The following is a 23584-nucleotide window of genomic DNA, read 5'->3' as shown; positions in this document are numbered from 1 at the left end:
AACAGACATATAAAGATTAATCTGCTAAACCAATTTTAGATAATCTCTAACCACTGATTGCGTCTAAAAAGAAAAAAAGGGTCGCAAGTGCAGTGAGCTACTGATGGAAAAGCAGGATACCAGGGCAGACACACCTTCTGAAGTTTATTCTGCATGAATCCACCAGCAATAAACACATAATGATAGAATCTAAATGTCTCCTAGAAAAGACACCATCTACGCTGGATATGAGCATAGTTAAAAGACCATAAATAAAAAAGCTTCCACAAATAACCTGATAAGGGACAATTAAGATCCCCTAAACACTGATTACCATCAACAATACTCCTAGAACCTTATAAAAAAAAAAAAAAAAAGAGCTGCATCCAAATGAAACAGAAAGACGGCAACAAACAGTGAATGTCTAAGATTGCCAACCAGAGCAAACAAAGGTAATCCTAGTGGATAAGGATGTGCAGGTATAGGTCCTAATACTGTTTGAGACCAAGGGGTATATTTATTATAGTGCGAGTGGACATGATACAATATAGCATATCATGTCCGCTGCACATCGATAAATGCCGACAGCATACGCTGTCGGCATTTATCATTGCACCAACAGTTCTTGTGAACTGCTGGTGCAATTCCGCCCCCTGCAGATTCACGGCCAATCGGCACCTAGCAGGGGGTGCCAATCAACCCGATCGTATTCGATAGAGTTGATTTCTGTCTGCAGCCTCAAAGCAGGCAGACAAGTTATGGAGCTTTCCGGCGAGCCTAAAGGCTCGCGCAAAAACAGGGACATCCCAAGTACCCTTATAATACAGTCTAGAATTCTTAAGCCTAAAATAAATAGAAGAGACCCTTTATTTTTGGCATAAAGATCTAGTTCAGCCCTTAGACAAAAACAGGGACAACCAAAACAATGTCCTTCAGCCCTGCCTAGACACAAAAGATAAAAGCAGCCACCTTTACAGGAGTCTCCTCTTAAAACAAGCAGCCATAGCTGGATTAAAACTTACAACCTTCAGTTTCCACCCTTACTTAGATACTTTCCAAAGAGGTTCAGGTCAGCTGATTAATTAGGAGGAATTTGCTTCTTATAACTCTTTCCTAAAAGACAAAAGGAATAAATCCTGAAGTCCAGTTTACTTCTTACTGAAAAATTCTGAAATATATAAACTTATGCAAAAAACTATATTACATTTATAAAACAAGAATCAGTATACACAATACACCTGCATATACTATACAATATGTACAAATTCAGTGTGAAATTTGACCTGTTAGACAAGCACTACATAATTGGATATACCGCAGATACAGATAAAAACCTGATCAGAAAAGCAGAGACTGCATTTACCAAAACATTTACAAAGTGAAAACACTTAGGGCTAGATTGCAAATTGAGCTCAAAATATCGATTTAGCGAAATCAATATTTGCGCTCAATTTAGTAATCCAAGTCTACGCAAATGTGAGCTGGTATTACAAGTGAGGTGCAATGCGAACGCGACTTCACGTTCACATTGCACGGAAGCATGGCGCTCATGAGAGCGCCCTTCCATAGGCTCCAATGGGAGCCTGGTTCTCATGCCATTAGACACAGCATGAGAACTATCGCAGCGAAGGGGTAAGTTGTGCAGCAATGGGCCGTAAATATAAATATATATATATATATATATATATATATATATATATATATATATATATATATATATATATATATATATATATATATATATATATATATATATATATGTGTATATGATTATATACATATATATCTATGGTGTTAATATGTATATATACACAGATATTAACACAAATATATACGTATATATATGTATATAAATACTCCAAGGATACCTGGAGTACTGTGCGGTTAAGATGTATCAGTAGCCTAGGACACCATCCGTATCTAATGCAAGGAACCTTGCATCCTGCGTTTGCGGGCAAAAGGGGGCGTGCTTAATCCATGTAAACCACGTAGCGCTCAACAGTTTAACCAATAGCGGAGTGGTAGGGGAACCCTGCAATTAACAATAAACAATAAACAGCGTGTAGTAAGAGTGTAAGCGAGATGCCAATTGTCAACAATCCCTTACTATACAGGGGCTTGTAATGCCTTACTCAGCAAAGAAATAGTTGTAAAGTACCAATTATTATGCGGTTTCCAATTATACATAGTGAGCGGAATATAGCTTGCTCCTAATATGATCAGCCTACAAGCATCTAATTGGCCCTTAAAATATACGATTATGCCTAATCGTCTAGGTACTCCAATGTATATAGGAGTGTACCTGGCTTTTACAACAACAGATTGCTAGTGCCAACTTACTATGATAGTTAGGGGGAGCAAAAAGATGACAATAGAGAGTATAATATTACAAAGCTAGTATATAATGGCTGAACTAGCTCCTAGAATTACATCTGTCTCATCATATGAACTTATCTCAAAACATCACGTGTGCACGCTCTAGCACCACTAAGAGGGCCTGTGGATCTCATCCACGTTGGCCATAACTAGTAGATGTAACAATACTGGCAAAAACATAGTAAACTATCATAGTAAGTTGGCACTAGCAATCTGTTGTAAAAGCCAGGTACACTCCTATATACATTGGAGTATCTAGACGGTTTGGTATAATCGTATATTTTAAGGGCCAATTAGATGCTTGTAGGCTGATCATATTAGGAGCAAGCTATATTCCGCTCACTATGTATAATTGGAAACCGCATAATAATTGGTACTTTACAACTATTTCTTTGCCTGTTCCACTGAGTAAGGCATTACAAGCCCCTGTAATACACTCTTACTACACGCCGTTTATTGTTTATTGCTAATTGCAGGGTTCCCCTACTACTCCGCTATTGGTTAAACTGTTGAGCGCTACGTGTTTACACGCTGGCTTAAGCCCGCCCCCTTTTGCCCGCGAACGCAGGATGCGAGGTTCCTTGCATTAGATACGGATGGTGTCCTAGGCTACTGACACATCTTCACCGCACAGTACTCCAGGTATCCCTAGTATGGTTTCTAAATACATGTACGGAATCAAGCTATATAGTGTTCTTTGAATAAAGCAGGTATATTCTCTCTGGTCCGCATAAGTAAACACTGAGTTACTCTGTGATTTACCATTTACAGACACAGCCCTTTTCCAATACCAGCTGCTTAAGTCTAAGAATTAGGAGCTCGGTATCAGGGCTTACACAGTTAATAAGCATTAACCAAGTTAATCTTAATATAATACACTATAGAATCGATGTACATATGTATACTGTATATTTGTATATTATGACACAATTCACTGCTGGTATTGAATTACATTGTATTCTAATGGCATATTATGAAATGAACATAAGGGTAAAGGTTAATTAGCTAATTGATTGCAATGGGTACAGGCTCACATGTTATTGGTGGTGCACTGAGGGGAGGGGCTTATGTATGTCTTTATATTGTTTCATAGTTCACAATTTCTTTGTCTGAGGAAGGGGTGAAAGCCTCGAAATGTCACACAGTAAAGCTTATTGAAACTTTCAAATCCAGAGAGTGCATTTTCTTTATTCATTTATTGTATCCTTGATGCACCCTGGTCTGAATATTGCTGAGTCGGTAAGAGTTTGTGAGAGTGCCACAATCTTCAAATTGGAGAGAGAATATATATATTGAAAAAAATCACTATATAACATACATACATACATACACACAGGGCCGCCATCAGGGGGTGACAGGGGTGACTCCTTTCAGGGGCCCAATGGGCTAGGAGGGCCCCATGAGGCAAGAACAAACAAAAAAAAAAAAAAATTTTTTTTTTTTTACATTTTGGCAGCCACCAGTGGGTACTACAGCAGAGTGCTAATTGAGCATGGGAAATTTTATTACAAGGAGTAAAGTATTAGCATTTGAGAGGATTTCTGAGTGTGTACTAAACCACTATGCACAGTGTGAGACAGACTTGGCACTTTGTAGAGTGTGTGTCTGAGTCAGACGGCAGATCACCTTCATTTGCAGAGGAGGTACGAATTACTTAGCAAATGTTTTTTATTTCTTTGTGCAATTTAAGATTGTAACTTCAGTGTGGTAGTAGTTGTATGGTGGGGCCAGGGGTCCATAAAAACACTTTTTTTAGCAGCAGTGTATTTATGATTATTTGACAATGCTGTAGAAATTCTATATTTAAAACCATGCAGAAATGTTTCCTCCTCAATACACAAATGATATATATTACATTCCAGTTTACTGCCCCTTTATGCAAGGACTTTCCAGATACAAGGAGGCATTTTATCTAAGATTTTTACATCTGCATAACATGTTATACTCTCAGACTAAGATTGCTCAGTGTTGGAAATGAGACAGGTTAACTTAAAACTGTTCAGTTTACTCTACAGCTGACTTAATTTTGAAATACATACCAACAAGCTTAAATCCTGCATTTAACCAGATCTAATGGTATGAGTACCACAGCTTATGGTTCCACCAAGACCATATAGAGTACAGCATTTTCAAAATCCACAAGTACAGCTGACAGATGGGAACATTTGTACACTATATTTGAAGTGGTGCTCTTGGTTGGGGAAAATATCAAACAAACATATGTCAACCTTTTAAAAGTACTTTTCTTCATCTAGCCATCTACCCAGATCATTAATGTACAATTTTGAATTCACAGAATTATTTTTGTTTGCACATTTACAAATATGATTCTTTAAAAAGTGATCTCTTAATTCTGCATTTTTTTTTATCATGCATGTCACACACTGTTGATTTAGGGGATGCATAAATGTTTCCTCCTGTGAGTGTTTCTGTGGGTGTCTGTGTTTATGTCTTTGTGCTTTGGTTTGTGTCTCTATGAGTGTGTATGTATTTTTTTTTCTGTTGGCATCTCTGTGAGGGTGGGTGTGTATGTCTGTGCATTTTCTGTGGATGTCTGTGAGGGTGTGTGCATATGTATTTGAGCTTTTTCTATGGGTGTCTCTGTGAGTGTGGGCGTGTGTTTGTCTTTGTGTATTTTCTCTGGATGCCTCTGTGAGGGTGGGTGTGTATGCCTGTGTTTTCTGTACTACTGATTATTCACATATTTCTACAGACTTTGAGACTAATGAAACCTTTCCGGAAGTCACCAATCTACCATTTAACCTTTAAATTATTGTTTAGGCAGTTCAGGGCCCTTCCTTTCAGCCACTGCATGCTGTTGTCATCATTTAGTTGGCATCTTCCTTTACAAAAATATAATCAGAACTCCATATTTTGTTTTCTAAATCTCCTTTTTTTTTTACAAAACTGTAGTTTCCCTCATTACTTGTCAGGTCAATGTAAACAAGTGCTAAGTGTCTGTTTGGGTGTCTGTGTCTGAGTTCCTTTGCGTGTTTGCTAGAGTGTCTATTTGTGAATTCTTATGTGCGAGTGTGTGTGTGTGTTTCAGTGTATGTTACTACCTTTACAACATTTCCAAGTTTAAATAGACACAGAATAAAGTGCATATACGTTTTAGTCAAATGGTCAAAAATTGCATATGTCAAAGGAGGGGGGGGGCCTGATATATGGTTAAGTCAGGGGCCCCAAAATTTCTAGTGGCGGCCCTGCACACACACACACATATATATATATATATACATACACACACACATATACATAGAAATGCAACTGAGCGCACAACGGGACCGCAGTAAGGTAACTGTATATAGAAACTTGTTACCTGTGAGAAGGCTGTGAATCGGTATATCCGTAGCAATGGAGGTGTGGATGCGTGGATGCTTTCTTCCCGGAGACCTGCTGCTGATTGCACTCCAAGCCCTGGTCTGTGAACCAGGTCACATGTAACTAGGCATCCAATGATAGGCGGAGTGTTAGAGAAGCGCAAGGTACTCCTTGTTCAGTTAAAAGTTCCATTTATTAGTAATACAGGGTAAAAACATATAACAGCCTCAGTGGCTGTGAAACTTAGCACTATAGATAAAACAAGACACAATGTTTCAAAGATCAGGACCTCATCATACATACATACATGGAGCAATTCAACCAAACGAAAACCGGGTGAGTAAAACAATCTGGAAATTTATTGCTTCAATTTAAAATAGGCAACACGCTATTAAAAACATATAAGCACAGACAAGGGAGACTAGTCTGACATGTTTCGGCCTTGACTGGCCTTAACCATAGACATTCTTGGATTGTAGCCTCGTGAGGGAAGATTTACTATTATCAATACAGGGAGTGCAGAATTATTAGGCAAATGAGTATTTTGACCACATCATCCTCTTTATGCATGCTGTCTTACTCCAAGCTGTATAGGCTCGAAAGCCTACTACCAATTAAGCATATTAGGTGATGTGCATCTCTGTAATGAGAAGGGGTGTGGTCTAATGACAACACCCTATATCAGGTGTGCATAATTATTAGGCAACTTCCTTTCCTTTGGCAAAATGGGTCAAAAGAAGGACTTGACAGGCTCAGAAAAGTAAAAAATAGTGAGATATCTTGCAGAGGGATGCAGCACTCTTAAAATTGCAAAGCTTCTGAAGCGTGATCATCGAACAATCAAGCGTTTCATTCAAAATAGTCAACAGGGTCGCAAGAAGCGTGTGGAAAAACCAAGGCGCAAAATAACTGCCCATGAACTGAGAAAAGTCAAGCGTGCAGCTGCCAAGATGCCACTTGCCACCAGTTTGGCCATATTTCAGAGCTGCAACATCACTGGAGTGCCCAAAAGCACAAGGTGTGCAATACTCAGAGACATGGCCAAGGTAAGAAAGGCTGAAAGACGACCACCACTGAACAAGACACACAAGCTGAAACGTCAAGACTGGGCCAAGAAATATCTCAAGACTGATTTTTCTAAGGTTTTATGGACTGATGAAATGAGAGTGAGTCTTGATGGGCCAGATGGATGGGCCAGTGGCTGGATTGGTAAAGGGCAGAGAGCTCCAGTCCAACTCAGACGCCAGCAAGGTGGAGGTGGAGTACTGGTTTGGGCTGGTATCATCAAAGATGAGCTTGTGGGGCCTTTTCGGGTTGAGGATGGAGTCAAGCTCAACTCCCAGTCCTACTGCCAGTTTCTGGAAGACACCTTCTTCAAGCAGTGGTACAGGAAGAAGTCTGCATCCTTCAAGAAAAACATGATTTTCATGCAGGACAATGCTCCATCACACGCGTCCAAGTACTCCACAGCGTGGCTGGCAAGAAAGGGTATAAAAGAAGAAAATCTAATAACATGGCCTCCTTGTTCACCTGATCTGAACCCCATTGAGAACCTGTGGTCCATCATCAAATGTGAGATTTACAAGGAGGGAAAACAGTACACCTCTCTGAACAGTGTCTGGGAGGCTGTGGTTGCTGCTGCACGCAATGTTGATGGTGAACAGATCAAAACACTGACAGAATCCATGGATGGCAGGCTTTTGAGTGTCCTTGCAAAGAAAGGTGGCTATATTGGTCACTGATTTGTTTTTGTTTTGTTTTTGAATGTCAGAAATGTATATTTGTGAATGTTGAGATGTTATATTGGTTTCACTGGTAAAAATAAATAATTGAAATGGGTATATATTTGTTTTTTTTTAAGTTGCCTAATAATTATGCACAGTAATAGTCACCTGCACACACAGATATCCCCCTAAAATAGCTATAACTAAAAACAAACTAAAAACTACTTCCAAAACTATTCAGCTTTGATATTAATGAGTTTTCTGGGTTCATTGAGAACATGGTTGTTCAATAATAAAATTAATCCTCAAAAATACAACTTGCCTAATAATTCTGCACTCCCTGTATATACAGACACGCAAAGAAACACACTCAGACACAGACACCCAAACAGACACTCAGAACTTGTTTACATTGACCTGACAAGTAATGAGGTAAACTACAGTTTTGTAAAAAAAAAAAAAGGAAATTTAGAAAACAAAATATGGAGTTCTGATTATCTTTTTGTAAATGAAGATGCCAACTAAATGACGACAACAGCATGCAGTGGCTGAAAGGAAGGGCCCTGAACTGCCTAAACAATAATTTAAAGGTTAAATGGTAGATTGGTGATTTCCGGAAAGGTCTCATTAGTCTCAAACTCTGTAGAAAGATGTGAATAATCAGTAGTAAGGTCAAAATGTCCTAAAAAGAACAGTCAATGGAAACACACACACACAAACTTGCACATACACCCAAGAAAACACAGACAGAGACAGCCTCAGAAAACACACAAAGACATACACACACACCCACAGAAAACAAAGACATACACACACAGAGAGACAACCACATAAAACACAGAAAGACATAGATACGCATACCCTCACTGAGACATCCACAGAAAACACACAAGACATACACATACCCTCACAGAGACATCCACAGAAAACACAGACATACATACACACACACCCTCACAGAGACATCCACAGAAAACACAGACATACACAACCACCCTCACAGAGGCATCCAGAGAAAATACACAAAGACAAACATACACACATCCTCACAGAGACACCCATAGAAAAAGCTCAAAGACATATGCACACACCCTCACAGACATCCACAGAAAATGCACAAATACATACACACCCACCCTCACAGAGAGACCCACAGAAAACAAATACACACTCATAGAGACACAAACCAAAGCACAACGAAATAAACAGCACCCACAGAAACACTCACAGGAGGAAACATTTATGCACCTTGTATCCCCTAAATCAACAGTGTGTGACATGCATGATAAAAAAAATTGCAGAAATTAAGAGGTTACTTTTTAAAGAATCATATTTGTAAATGTGCAAACAAAAATAATTCTGTGAATTCAAAATTGTACATTAATGACCTGGTAGATGGCTAGATGAAGAAAAGTACTTTTAAAAGGTTGACATATGTTTGATTTTTCCCCATTTTCCGCAACCAAGAGCACCACTTCAAATATAGTGTACAAATGTTCCCATCTGTCAGCTGTACTTATGGATTTTGAAAATGCTGTACTTTATATGGTCTTGGTGGAACCATAAGCTGTGGTACTCATACTATTAGATCTGGTTAAATGCAGGATTTAGGTTTGTTGGTATGTATTTCAAAATTAAGTCAGCTGTAGTGTAAACTGAACAGTTTTAAGTTAACCTGTCTCATTTCAAACACTGAGCAATCTTAGTCTAAGAGTATAACATGCTATGCAGATGTAAAAATCTTAGATAAAATGCCTCCTTGCATCTGGAAAGTCCTTGCATAAAGGGGCGGTAAACTGGAATGTAAATATATATATATATACACACACACACACACACATATATACATACATACATATTTGCCAAAAGGGCACCTACCATTTGTGTATTGAGGAGGAAACATTTCTGCATGGTTTTAAATATAGAATTTCTACAGCATTGCCAAATATTCATAAATACACTGCTGCAAAAAAAAATTGTTTTTATGGACCCCTGGCCCCACCATACAACTACTGCCACACTGAAGTTACAATCCAAAATTGCACAAAGAAATAAAAAAACATTTGCTAAGTAAGTCCTACCTCTGCAAATGAAAGTGATCTGCCGTCTGACTCAGGCACACACTGTACAAAGAAAGTGCCAAGTCTGTCTCACACTGTGCAAAGTGGTTTAGTGCACACTCATAAATCCTCTCAAATGCTAACACTTTACTCCTTATAATAACATTTCCCAAGCTCAATTAGCACTCTGCTGTAGTACCCACTGGTAGCTGGTAGTCCTTGCCTCATAGGGCCCCCCTGGCTCATTGGGCCCCTGACAGGAGTCACCCCCTGATGGCGGCCCTGCCTGTACATACATATATATATATATATATATACACACATATACACACACACACACGTACATACATACATACATACATACATACACACACACACACACACACACAGGTAGCCCTCAGTTTACGCCAGGGTTAGTTTTGAAATGAAGACTTTACATGCTAAACAACATTTTAAACCTAATAAAAAAATCACACAACACAGAATATATAATTAAACTAAGTTAAATAAACAAAAACATTTGCTAAGCATCATTATAAACCTAATAAAATAATCACACAACACAGACTTGACTTATATTTTTCTGCAGTTCTTTCTATGCATTTCAATCTGAACTGATTTATAGACAGGAAGATCTTGTTCCTTTGAAAACTGCTCGATAGCTCAGGTCTAGTTACACAAATTAATTTCAGCTTGCTTGGCTTACATATCTTTGCTGCAACACAAGCGGACAGCTCCACCTACTGGCTATTTTAATCAATGCACGGCTTCTCAATGCTTTTCAATAGTAGTCACATGACTGGAAAAAAAGGTTATTATTCTGAAACGGCGCAAATTGAACCGTTGTAAACCGAGGGCCACATGTATGTATGTATGTGTAGATAGATAGATAGATAGAGATATATAGAGATATCTGCACGAAAGAAGAGCACTCCACAGGCCTTTTGATAGATAACACTAAAGTAAAGTGTTATCTATCAAAAGACCCGTGGAGTGATCTTCTTTTGTGCAGTTGTAATACATTTGGTGTACCCGGGGCTGGATGAATGATTCTGAAGTGCGGTCTGTATTAGATTTATCTATCTCTCTCATATACAATATATATATATATATATATATATATATATATATATATATATATATATATATATATATATATATATATATATATATATATACACACACACACACACAGTATATACTGTATATGTATGTTGTGGGTAAAGTAAGAAATTTGGTAATCCTAGCATTATCCAGGAAACCTGACACCGCCCAAGCGGCTGTGGGTAAAGCCTGATGTAACATGATAAATTTTCTCAGAGTGCATTGAGTCACTGCATCAAACATATATACGATGCACTATAAATTCACACATCTTCACTATCTTTTTTGCCTCCTCCTCATTCCCCAAGGTTGTCTTGAGGTGGATGACAGAATCGGCGGGGTGCCTTCCTTAAACCCCCAAGCAGAGGCAAAAAAAAAGTGTAGATGGAAGAATTGCATTACATCAGGCTTAACCAACAGCCACTCGGGTAATGTCCGGATTACCCATTTCCGACCAGAGAAACACCAGTTGAAAAGCCAAGAAGGCGGCAGGCTCCTGGCCTCCCATTGCTTTATCCAATCTGAAACTTGAGACTTAGAGCAGCCTTGTCTTTCACAGTAGCAGACCTAGTCAACAGAAGGCCCTGGTGCAAAAAAAAATTTGGGGCCCCCAAAGGTAACTCAATTGTAAGCAATAGTAAAAATAAACTTGCAGATAAAAAGATAGATGGTAGATAGATGAAAAGGCTCCCATGCATTAGGACTGTACTCATTCTGTACATGCATATGTATAGACTAGCTGCTATGGGCCCTCCAGCACCACTGCATCTGCCGCACCAATGGTAGTTCCTGATGATCATAAAGTGCTGCAAGGCATCAACTCATTCAAAAGGGATCCAACGCAATGTTGACAAAGCAGGCAAAATATTGAAAAATTATGACATTACTGTTTAAAGGCAGCTTCGTCGAGAGGTATTTTACTATACATTACAATGGGTGGCGATGCTGGTGAAATATTCCAATCAACATCAGCACCAACAATGGCGATGTAAAGTAAAGGAACCCTTTTAAATATATTGCACCAAGCCTAATAAATATACCTATGTACCCCTAAACCAACATAACCCACTACCGCAAAACTAACCCTACACTACTTAACCCCTAAACCACCAATACCTCATTGCAATAAACTTCCTAACCTATTAACCACTATACCGCCATAACTCCCCACCACAATAACCCCTACACTACTTAACCCCATACCGCCATAACCCCCACAGCAAACTACCCCTAACCTATTAACCTCTAAACCACCACAACCCCCATTGCAAACACCCCCTAACCTGTAAAAATATTTAAAGGTACAGTCAACTCAAAATTAAACTTTCATGATTCAGAAAGGGCATGCAATTTTAAACAAACTTTCCAATTTACTTTTATCAAATTTGCTTTCTTCTCTTGGTATCCTTTGTTGAAAGCTAAACTTAGGTAGGCTCATAAACTGATTTCTAATCCATTGAAACAACCTCTTATATCAGTGCATTTTGTCAGTTGTTCACAGTTAGACGTTTCTAGTTTATGTGTCATATAGATAACATTGTGCTCACTCCCATGGGGTTATTTATGAGTCAGCACTGATTGGCTAAAATGCAAGAACTGAGATAAGGGGGCCACCTGCAGAGGCTTAGAAACAAGGTATTCACAGAAGTAAAAAGTGTATTAATATAAACAGTGTTGGTTATGCAAAATTAAAGATGGGCAATAAAAGGGATCTTTTTAAACAATAACAATTTTCAAGTAGACTGTTCATTTAACTCCCTAAGAACTAACCCCCAACACTATTATAAAAAAAGTTGCCCTGAGAAGGGCATTTGGTAGTGCATTGCTCTAAAGCGATTACGCACTTTTGCATAACAAAATCCTATTCTAAAAAAAATCCCTATCCTAGAAAAAGATGCCAAGAGAAGGGTATTTTGTTGGGCATTGCCCTTTACAAGGGCAATTGGTAGGGCCCTGCCCTAAAGTCTAACAGCACTTTTGCCCAATACAACCCCCCCCCCCTAATCTAACAAAAAAGTTATCCTAAAAAAAAAAGGTTGCCCTAAAAATGGCATTTTATAGGGCATTGCCCTAAAGCGATTAAAGCTCTTTTGCAGAAAAAAAGCCCAACATAAAAACTAAAAAAAAAAATACTACAGCTAAACCCAAGTTTCTTACCCAATTGGATTCCAGCTCCTGTGTGATCTGCTCTTGTAGTGCTCCTCTTCATCCATGGTGGTGGTCTTCACATATTCAGCTATCTTCATCAATGGGAAAATCCAGAATATGGGAAAACAGCACCACTGTGCGATACAGTGCACGAGTGATGGCGGTTAACTGCAAAAACCCTCTGTCAATGATAAATACAAATAGTCACCAGCACCGGTATGATACTTATAAAACTTTTATTGGAGATACATAAAAAATAGCGACGTTTCGGTTCCCCGAAACGTCACTATTTTTTATGTATCGCCAATAAAAGTTTTATAAGTATCATACCAGCGCTGGTGACTATTTGTATTCATCAATGGGGGCGCTCTGCTGGGGCTGTCTTCTACCACCCAGTCTTCATCCGTCTTCTTATATTCTGCTCTTTCTCCCGACGTCCTTTTCATGAAGTTTGGATGTTAAGTACCCCCTTTATAAAGGGGTACCCTTGCATTACTATTGGCCAACTTCCAAATTTAAGTCAGCCAATAGAATGAAAGGGTTGTGGCGGTTTAAGAGAGAATAGGTTAGGTTTTTTTTGCAGTGGCTTTTATGGGTTAAAAGATAAGGGGGTGGTTAGGTTATGGAAGAGTAGGGGTTAATAGTGTATCAGAGCAGTATATGTATATACAATGCTTAAAGGGACAGTCTAGTCCAAAATAAACTTTCATGATTCAGATAGGGCAAGTAATTTTAAACAATTTTACAATTTACTTTTATCACCAATTTTGCTTTGTTCTCTTGGTATTCTTAGTTGAAAGCTTAACCTAGGAGGTTCATATGCAAATTTCTTAGATCTTGAAGGTGTTTCATATAGATAACACTGTGCTCGTGCATGTGAAGTTATCTGGGAGCAGGCACTGATTGGCTAAACCGAAAGTCTGTCAAAAGAACTGAAATAAAGGGGCAGTTTACAGAGGTTTAGATACAAGAGAATCACAGAGGTTACAAGTATATTAATATAACTGTTTATAAATAAAATGGTACAATATAAATGTAATATAATATTGAAATCCTTAGATCACACCTTTAGTGTCTTGTTAGTGAATGTATATTACACATATCTATTTTAGTTCACTTAAAGGTGCAGTGCGTAAGCATAATCAACAATTAAACTTAGGTAGTCATAACTCACAATGTGCGAGTATGACAAAGAAAGTATGCTTCTTAGCACTGTAAGCAATGTTATAAATCCCAATATGATGTGGCGAAAAATAAATAAAAAATAACTTTTATTGATTTTCATAAAAAGGCAGCAAACTTTGAATGGTGTTCTGCTGCCCGCTTCAATTAAAAACACTTCTCCTGTGTGTTGTAGTATATTCATCTGTTAGAATATAAGTATCCTTTAGATCAGAAAAAATATGATTCTATTTATGTTCATTACCACGTGTTATATTTGGTGCTAGGTGCTATTTAGCATTATTTTGGCTTGAATTTCAAATATAACTAAGAAATTGCTGACTCAAGCGCGCAGAGATAATATCTCTTTGAATTGTCTTGTAATAAAGTATTGCGGAGTGTTGTATTTGATATTAAATACTGTTTAGCCTTATTTTGGCTTGAGTTTCAAATACAACTACAATGTTGCAGAGGTGATACCTCTTTAAATTATCTTGCCTGCAACTTGTGCAGAGTCACTGAATCCTTGAAGGATTTTATTACTATATTTCTTCAGAATTCAATATTAGGCAGTTTGTTTTTAGCTGATTTGCTGTGTTGTCATTATTTAGAGATCTTGTTATAACTTTTAGGTATATACGATGTATTAGCAAATAGGCCGTTATTATTAATAAGACTTTATAACACTCAATTTTTTTTATTTTAAATAACTTTGGTTCTTAGGTCTTAGGAGTACAGCTCCAAGGAGGTATCTATCAACAGATATAGAATTTAAGTTACGGGTACAAATGTACATAAATAATACCCCCTTATAAATTCTCTCTCTTATAGCTTATGTATGCTGGATGTTGTATTTGATATTAAATACTATTTAGCTTTGTTTTGGCTTGAGTTACAAATACAGCTACGATATTGCTGATTCAAGTGTGCAAAAGTAGTGTCTCTTTAAAATATCTTGCCTGCAGCTTTTATTGGATCACTGAATCCTAAGGGGACTTGGTTGCTGTATTTCTTCTAAGTACTTGTTAGTTCAGTATTAAGCAGTTTGTATTTGGCTGATATGCTGGGTTGTAATTATTGAGGATCTTATTACGGCTTTGTGTTGCTACTATACAGTGCAATAGATAAATGGCAGAAGAGCCGTTGTTAGAAGGAATTTGCAACAGTGCATTTGTTACATTTACACTTACTTTAGTTCTTTTTTATATAATATACTTTTTAAGAATAGCAAAATAATACTTCATTTAAGCTGTACTCCTGTCGTCAGATATACAGTATTAAGCTACTGGTTATACCTTGTTTTAAATTAACAAATTTGTTATTAATACTGTGATTAGAGTACAACTACAGTGTATAACTTCCACTTATTTCCAAGCTAGTGCATTTGAGATTATTGTATTATTCTGCCTGTTGCTTTAGTAAAGCACCGTAGGTGCATCTAGTAAATTAGTAAAACCACACTTGCCATAGATATCTAGTTGTTTAATTTCTGATTCACGGTGGTAACCTTTATCTACTAATACACTAGTCAAATGTAACAACACGTTGTAGCTATAGATATATAACCTATAGTTCTGGCAAAGCTGCCTTGAGGACAATTATAAACTCCAATATAGATACTTATAAACTTGAATTTTTAACTTTATGAATTCAACTAGGAGAGCACATTAAAACAGAGGAACCCCTGACGCGGCGTTTCTCTAACTCTTCCTCAGAGGGGGTACCAAACTGTGTTGGTTATGCAAAACTGGGGAACGGGTAATAAAGGGATTATCTATCTTTTAAAACAATAACAATTCTGGTGTAGACTGTCCCTTTAAATTATATGTATTTTCCTGTATAAAAATACTGACTGCCTATCACATACCAAGACACAGAGATCAAAGACAATAAACTAACATATACACAAGAGAGAGAGGAATAACCTTGCAGTCTGAAGCACAGCAGACTTATCCCAGTGTTGCTGAATTCACTGGAAGCCCAGCTCCTTCAATGACAAGCTGGGGAGATTTTATTTACAAGCACACAAGGATGAACTTGTAGAAGTGCTGCAATAACCATCTCAGCCACATGCAGGACATTTCCCCCGTGCAATAAATATGTTGTATATGTACTGGGTATGGGTTCTGAAAGCTCATCTGCCATCCCTGCAAGTCCTCTCCTCCACAGTCTCCACAACAACTCCTTACACATCCATCTTCTGAGAGCCTGCACTGAGAGCCCCCCAGAAGTGCAACCTCAGCGACCCTTCTGTTACGCCACTGACACTTCTGTATACAAAATAGATTTTTGGTACACCTTAACAATACCATTTTTCCCTGCATATTATTGGGTAAATGCTTCAATTATTTGTTTTGTTAGATTTTTAATATACAATTTTTATTGTGCACTTTATTTATATAATGTATCTCCTTCCTATACGAAAATGCAGTATACGCCCCTTAGCAAGACACCCTGTTTTCAGAATAAGAAAAGGCTTTATAACATTCCACCAGGGAAATAGAAGTACTGGCAAGCATGCTTTAACCCCTTAAGGACCAGCGGCGTACCCTGTATGTCGCTGGCCTTTTTTTGGGACTTGATTGTTTTATAGCGTGGTCTTGCCACCAGCGTTGAGACTGCTTTATTCCACAAAGCCTTCTGGAGGGAGGGCATTAATAGCGTGTTCTTGCTAGACTTGTGCTATTATGTCCTGAAAAAAACCCTTAACGACCAGTGACATACAGGGTACATTGTGGTCATTAACAGGTTAATAATCTTGCCAGTCCAGAGACCTTTAGATAAGAAAGCTTTTGATCATCAGGTCCTATGTATTGGTCCTGCTATGTATATTGAGATAAGAGCAGGATTTTGAGTAAGTAGAGAGATAAGCTGGTATAACAAGTCACTGGAAACAGGTTAAGGGGAAACCAATTTTACAGTACACTGTCCCTTTAACAGAGCAGTCAAAAGGTTAAAAAGCATATTCATTAATAGGTTTGGTATCTTTAAATGGAAAACGATACGAACAAACACCATTTAAACATTTCAAAAAATATTTTTGTATGGAAAAAAAAGTTAGACTAAAGAGGTTTGAACTGGAGGTGTATGCATGTGTACAACAGAATTCTAAGGACTGAAAGCAAAAATCTTATGGTTTTAATTTATGAAGAGTGACAAACATAAAACACTCTTTTCTGTACAAGAACGTTTTATTTTACCACCCCTTATATGAAACAAAAAAAAAATAATTTAATGCGATATTAAATAGCTTACATATATTTTCTAGCATTATACAATCACAACAAAGTATTTTAGGACAAATACATTGTATTAATTTATTTTAATCCACTCACACCATTCCAATGACACTATTTAATTTCATAATTCTCTAAATCAACTTCATACACATTGTATAAGTATCTAGAACAAAACACTCTTTAATTATATATATATATATATATATATATATATATATATATATATATATATATATATATATATATTATCATGGTAAACAAATAACAAGGTTGTATGGCCAAATATGGGAACTAAATTTGGATTAACAATTTACAAATCCCTTGTCGTTAGTGAAAAAACTTCAATAAAACAGTCTGCACATGAAGAGTCTGCATGTATTGTAAATTTGCAGATGATGCCAGATCTGCAATATCACCAGATGAGGATGCTCCATATCTTCCTCATTTTGTTTGAGGCCGGTACACACGGATATGGATTGCAGAATTATTCCGGCTCCGAGCCTCTGGTTCCATGTCCTCTCCCCCCTCTGACTCCAGATCATCAGTCAGTTCCACAGTTGAGGTGCTAGCAGAGATCTGGAGTACCCCAGGTTCTGAAGCCTGCAATTGCAAAGCCAAGTTAATGGCACGTCCAATTGCAAGGCCCAACCCATGCACCCTGAGCTCACTATGCTTTCCAGCTTCAAGAAGGCGACGACAACGTGCAAGTTGTGCTCGGAAATCAGTTTTTGTGTTTACATAGATGTCATTGGGACCACGTGGAGGACGTGGGGGTGGCCTTCGTCGGTGAGAGATCTGTTCCAGAGACTGCATCTGTTCAGCCATGTCCTATAGAAGGGGAAAAAAGCCAAGCAATTTGCTACTGCCCATTTAATTTACTCATAAGCTTAAAATGTATATATGCACATCAGCATGTATTAATAATGCAAACTGTATTAATTCATAGAGTCAAAATATCTAGAAGGGCTCTAGTCAGAAACTTTGCCCTCCAATCATGGCATGACAAATGTTTAGCTCAGAGGCATTCTGATGCTAGATTTATTGCAATGGACGTAAATAATATTGATATCAAACCAATCAAGTTAACCTATTAAACACAGTAATTCAAATATAGCTATCCTTACAAATACTCCAACTCCCAATGAGTAGGGAGTAATGTAAAAAAAACAAAAACATAAAAAACACAAATGCAATGTTGAAAAAAAAAGTTATGAACTTACAAATATATACAGAAAATTCAATATATCAATAAACATAACTTTTTTAAAATCTCTAAAAATATTTTTGTTTTTATTTGTATTCTTGCTCAACCTCTTCGTGGTGGTACTAAAGTGTTCACATCGGAGCGAAGGTCCGATGTAAACACTATCAGTAAAAATGAAATAATGCGATTGCCGCTGCGATTGCGTGATTTCAAGGCCGGGGTCGGATCATGGAGGACTGCATACGCTGCTAGGCACCCCCTCCCATGCGGATCCTTGCCTACATCAGAGGGAAGCTGCAGGACGCCATATACATATGTTAGGACATTCCATGCCGCCCTAATGGAAATAAAGCCCAGCCCTGTTAGAACGGCATGGAACGTCCTAACAGGGTTAAAGTGAAATTATTTGATATACTGAATGTTGTATATACTTCATATTCATGAGTTCATACCCCATTTTCAGATGGCCTCAGTCGCTACCTCTCTTTTGTGTTTAAATAATATTACCAAGTGTGATTTTTGCAGGGGCTCATTAGAATGGTGGAGGATGGCATGTAGACATCCTATTAATCTGTGCTCATAATGTCTACCTTTCACCCCACACACGCACCTCTTTCCTTGTTCTCTGGTAGAATGAGGAGGGAAGTAAAGTTGCCCTTATACTTAGGATCACAGTGATCTGATGTGCTAAAGTGACACTTTGCAGAAAAAGGCACTCTCTCATTGGTTGTGAAGCTGTGGAAGGACCCTATATTATTTAAAGGGCCATGAAACCCCTCATTTGACATAGAAATGTTATCCTTTTTAAATGGGAGTTGCATATCCCTCTTAAATGCAGGTAATCATTGTAAAAATTGCAGTAAACTGCAAAAGTAGGCACCACTGGGTTCTGGCTGTAGGGCTCTGACAGAGCCCCTATCCACCCCATAATAAGACAAAGGGAGAGGGGCAGGCCCTTGCTTTCATCACTCACTTAGCATATAGGGTTATGAAACCCTGTGCTAAAAGGGAATAAAACCACATTTTTTTATTTCATGATTCAGCATACAATTTTATACGACTTTCCAATTTACTTCTATTACCAAATGTATCGGTGTTTTGGTATCTTGTTGAAAAGCAGGGACATAAGCTCGGGAGCGTACACGTCTAACACTATATGGCAGCAGTTTAAACATTAATACAAGCACTAAATGGCAGGACTATTTCCTGCAATGCAGTGCTCCAGACGTGCACACTACCTACCTAGATATCTTTTCACAAAGAATAACATGATTTGATAATAGAAATAAAATTGGAAACTTTTAAAGGAGAATGCATGTGAGATGACCACTATATAGCAGCAGTGTTGCAACCATGTTTGTAACAATGTAATACACCTAATGCTCAAAAGTGTAGAACAGGGGTGTCCAAACTTTGCTCTCCAGAGGTTTTGGAACTACTTTTCCCATGATGCTCAGCTAGATAAAATGCTGGCTGAGCATCATCGGAAATGTAGTTCCAAAACCTCTGGAGAGCAAAGTTTGGACACCCCTGGTGTAGAACAATGTTATAAACATAGTTGCAATGTTGTTGTCCCATAGTTTTCCATTCATATGCACACTACTGAACCTACAAAGAGATGTGTTCCAACAAAAGATATTAGGAGATCATAATAACAAAAAGGTTTTTTTTTTTTTATTTGCACGCTTGTTATCAATTACAAAAAAATTGACTTTCATTTCCCTTTAAAGGGACACTGAACCCAATTTTTTTTCTTTTGTGATTCAGATAGAGCATGAAATTTTAAGCAACTTTCTAAATTACTCCTATTATCAAATTTTCTTCATTTTCTTGGTATCTTTATTTGAAATGCAAGAATTTAAGTTTAGATGCCGGCCCATTTTTGGTGAACCTGGGTTGTTCTTGCGGATTGGTGGATAAATTCATCCACCAATAAAAAAGTGCTGTCCAGAGTTCTGAGCAAAAAAATTGTAGATGCCTTTTTCAAATAAAGATAGCAAGAGAATTAAGAAAAAATGTTAATAGGAGTAAATTAGAAAGTTGCTTAAATTTGCATGCTCTATCTGAATGACAAAATAAAAAAAATTGGATTCAGTGTCCCTTTAAGTTTAGATCTTTATGTCTGAAAGTTGTTGTTGTAAACACTGAGATCGAAATTGTATGTAGTTTTAAAATGCATCTAAAAAAAATGTTAGTTAGATATTTTATATCTAATCATTTGCATAATATATGCTCCAAAAAAAAATAATTGTATTTTATTTGAGAAATATTTCAGTTGCTTCCAAAAAAGCTTAGCTAGCAATTTGTTCAGGGGTGCTCCCTCCCATGCAATTTTTGGTGATGGAATCAGGGCCAGTGCAGAAGGTGCAGTGACCAGCACTTAATTACTTATTTGTTAGTGCATTTATATGTGTACCTGTCTATTGCATGTATATATATATATATATATATATATATATATATATATATATATATATATATATATATATATATATATATATATATATAAATAAAAGACATCCCAACCTGCAAAAACTCATTTCAGGGAGGTGGCTTGTCCCGCTACTGCGCCGCCCCCCCCCATCCCATTTATATATTGGACACCTTGAAAACCTAAACAAGAGAGACTTATCATTAAAGTAGCTTCCCACTAAAGTCACATAAAAAGTAGTTTTATTGCACAACCACATACAACAAACCTATTTTCCAGTGATCGTACACTTGTTGAATGCTCAAATATTTTAGAATAAGAAGTTTAATTACGTGCAGTAAATAAGGTAGTATTTGTGTTTTTATTTTATTAAAATCAGTGGAGGCTTTTTGGTTACTGATGCTTTAAGGGTTCTATAACATCCCAGCAACTAAAGGCATTCCTTAAAGAAACACTTTTCCGGATTTGGGCCACATTGGATCATGGTACTTGGAGTTTCAGGGAGATTGCAGTCCATTTGCTGGCATCAGGGAGCCGCTATTACAATCAGGGAGACTCCCTCAACTTCAGGGAGACTTGGGATGTCTGATATATAGATTATATATATATATATATATATATATATATATATGTGTGTGAGTGTGTGTGGTTTGTTTGTGACAGTAGATATATTGACACCATGATTATGATATAAATTCCTAAACAACCACTGACAGATATGTGCCTACTACACACCTTAGCTGTGTATTCCTGCCTGTAATACTCCCCAGAAGTCCTGGCTATTATAGATGCCGTGCATGAATGTCGTAAGAGATCTATTGCCATTTAAATAAATAAAAAAGTGATATCAAATATAGCAGAGAGGACGGCTATATCGACTGGGCCACTAGATAGTGCTCCCAACCTGCAGTTTTGCTGTTGAACACATTGGTTACAGATTTGCAACGCAGCATTCTCTGGGCCCCAATGAATTTACCATGTTAAATACTTCCGCTAACGTTATTTACATAAAGCCATTAGAAAACCTATGTCTACCATAGGGTTGCCACCTCAGCACCTAGTCTACCTACAAATGGCCTCCACATTTCCGTCTCACAACTGCTACTTTTGTATGCTCTTTACAGTACATAAATTATATGGAATCTATGGACGTCTATTTTACGGATGCCCTTTGGAGTCATTGCTCTCTCTTACCGTCTTCACGCTGCCGCTCTAGATCACGTGTCTCTGCAAGGCTACTATAGGGGGCGTGGTTAATATAACATCAGTTTAGACCAATGAAAGGCAGCTTGAGGGTCACGCCTTCTTTCTTGCAATCTACTAGTAATTGCAAATGCAAACGCGCAATTCTTCCATAGTCCATACCGATTTATGATTTGCTGCAGAAAAAAATGACTGCAGTTCTGCCAATAATATTTCTGCAAGTGAAGGTTTATTGGTTATCATGTGTACGACTGTGCATCGAGTTAGTGAAAAGGGAATTAGTGCATGAGATGGTTGGGACATATACATAAATATCTACTCTTACATTCAACTTATGTTACTGCCTATTGCCTGGTACGTGGTCTATTTTAAGGGGTCTATAATGCGTTTATACAATATCGTAGACTAATAGTACTGCAACCATGTGAGAAAAACGCACACGTAATAATGTTTCCCCTGAACTAAGCAAACCATTGGATACTGTCAGAAACTTTAGGGTGTCTGCAGGGGATGCATTTTAGTGACACTGTAGCAGGGCGTAGATTTTTTTTTTTTTTTTAATTAACCAGATTTTCCACTCAGACTATGCTTGTTAAACCACCATTAAATTTGACATTTCAAATATTCATAAAATGTTTCATTATGGCAAGTAAATTATTATTGCAATTTATATTTATTATTTATTTTGCAGCCTTTTGTCTTAAAATACATGCAAAAAATGTGTTTGCTTCACTTTCTCCCAGGGAGGCTTGGGGGCGTATTATGGCCCAGGCCAACAAGGCCAGTGCCTAGGGCAGCAGATTTGGGAGGGGCAGCACATCTGCCCTATCCTCTCTCTGAAAGCCAGCACACAGTACAGTGAGCGATAAAGTGCAGGCTTTTACAGAGAAGATAAGGCATGTGCACTGATTAAGGTCGCTCTTCACAGGCAGTGCTCCTTTAAACCGTTGCTTCATTTAGAGCCGCCGGCATTTTTGTAGTGAAAGCGTTATTGGTAAGAAACTTGCCCGGGATATGCTTACAAGGTGAGGCTGGAGGAGAAGACCTTGTGCCTATATGCCGCCTCCCCTTGTCAACTGTGGTGGGTCTGTGAGCGCAGTGCTTATTGCAGGTCTTAGTAACTTACAGACTGGATGCGTCTGTGCACTGCTTAGATCAGCTTGTGATGTCTAATCATAAACTCTCAGTGCTAATGCATGTTAGCTACTAATAGCTAGCTTTCTATGCATCCATGAACCCAAGGAGTAAATAGTAAACGGAACTTAAAAAGTTTAATTGCTTGAATGATGGTAATTATTGTATGTTGTTGCATGTGAAGGGCAGTGATTGTTTCAAAGTGTATTCTTTCCCTCCCTTCCTCAATCCCTTCTTTCCCTTTCACCCTTCCTCCCTCAACTCACTCTCTTCTTTCTTTCCCTCCCTCCCTTCTTTCCCTCCCTCCCTACTTTCCCTTCCTCCCTTCTTTCCCTCCCTTCCTCCCTTCTTTCCCTCCCTCCCTTCCTCCCTTCTTTCCCTCCCTCCCTTCTTTCCCTCCCTTCTTTCCTCCCGCTTTTCTCCTCTCGCTCCCAACTTTTCTCTTCTATCTCCCTCCCTGCTTTCCTTTTCTCCCCTCCCCTTCTTTTCTCTCCCTC

The 23584-nt window shown here is 37.9% G+C and overlaps 1 protein-coding gene across 2 annotated transcripts; it reads right to left on the bottom strand.

Moving 5' to 3' along the window:
• Positions 1–17048: 17048 nt before the first annotated feature.
• POP7 (POP7 homolog, ribonuclease P/MRP subunit) lies at positions 17049–22056 on the bottom strand. 2 transcript variants are annotated; one of them, XM_053716146.1, is made up of 2 exons: positions 21945–22056; positions 17049–17943 (listed from the first exon to the last, which is right to left on the bottom strand). In XM_053716146.1, exon 2 carries the CDS (start codon positions 17938–17940, stop codon positions 17557–17559), a length of 384 nt encoding a protein of 127 aa, XP_053572121.1. In that variant the 5' UTR covers positions 17941–17943; positions 21945–22056; the 3' UTR covers positions 17049–17556. The 2 variants fall into 2 exon arrangements, with proteins under 2 accessions (XP_053572121.1, XP_053572120.1); XM_053716145.1 differs by lacking the exon at positions 21945–22056 and adding an exon at positions 21486–21868.
• Between the last annotated feature and the right edge of the window lie 1528 nt (positions 22057–23584).

This window comes from Bombina bombina, chromosome 6, assembly GCF_027579735.1.
Source record: "Bombina bombina isolate aBomBom1 chromosome 6, aBomBom1.pri, whole genome shotgun sequence".
NCBI lineage: Eukaryota > Metazoa > Chordata > Amphibia > Anura > Bombinatoridae > Bombina > Bombina bombina.
This window is presented reverse-complemented; position numbering and strand designations above follow the sequence as displayed.

Excerpts from the sequence above, each read along its gene's own strand:
- POP7 (XM_053716145.1), bottom strand. The coding sequence starts at position 21,575 with ATGGCAATAGATCTCTTACGACATTCATGCACGGCATCTATAATAGCC. Across the intron at positions 17,944-21,485 it reads GGCAGGAATACACAGCTAAG|GACATGGCTGAACAGATGCA; the intron begins GTGTGTAGTAGG and ends CCCCTTCTATAG.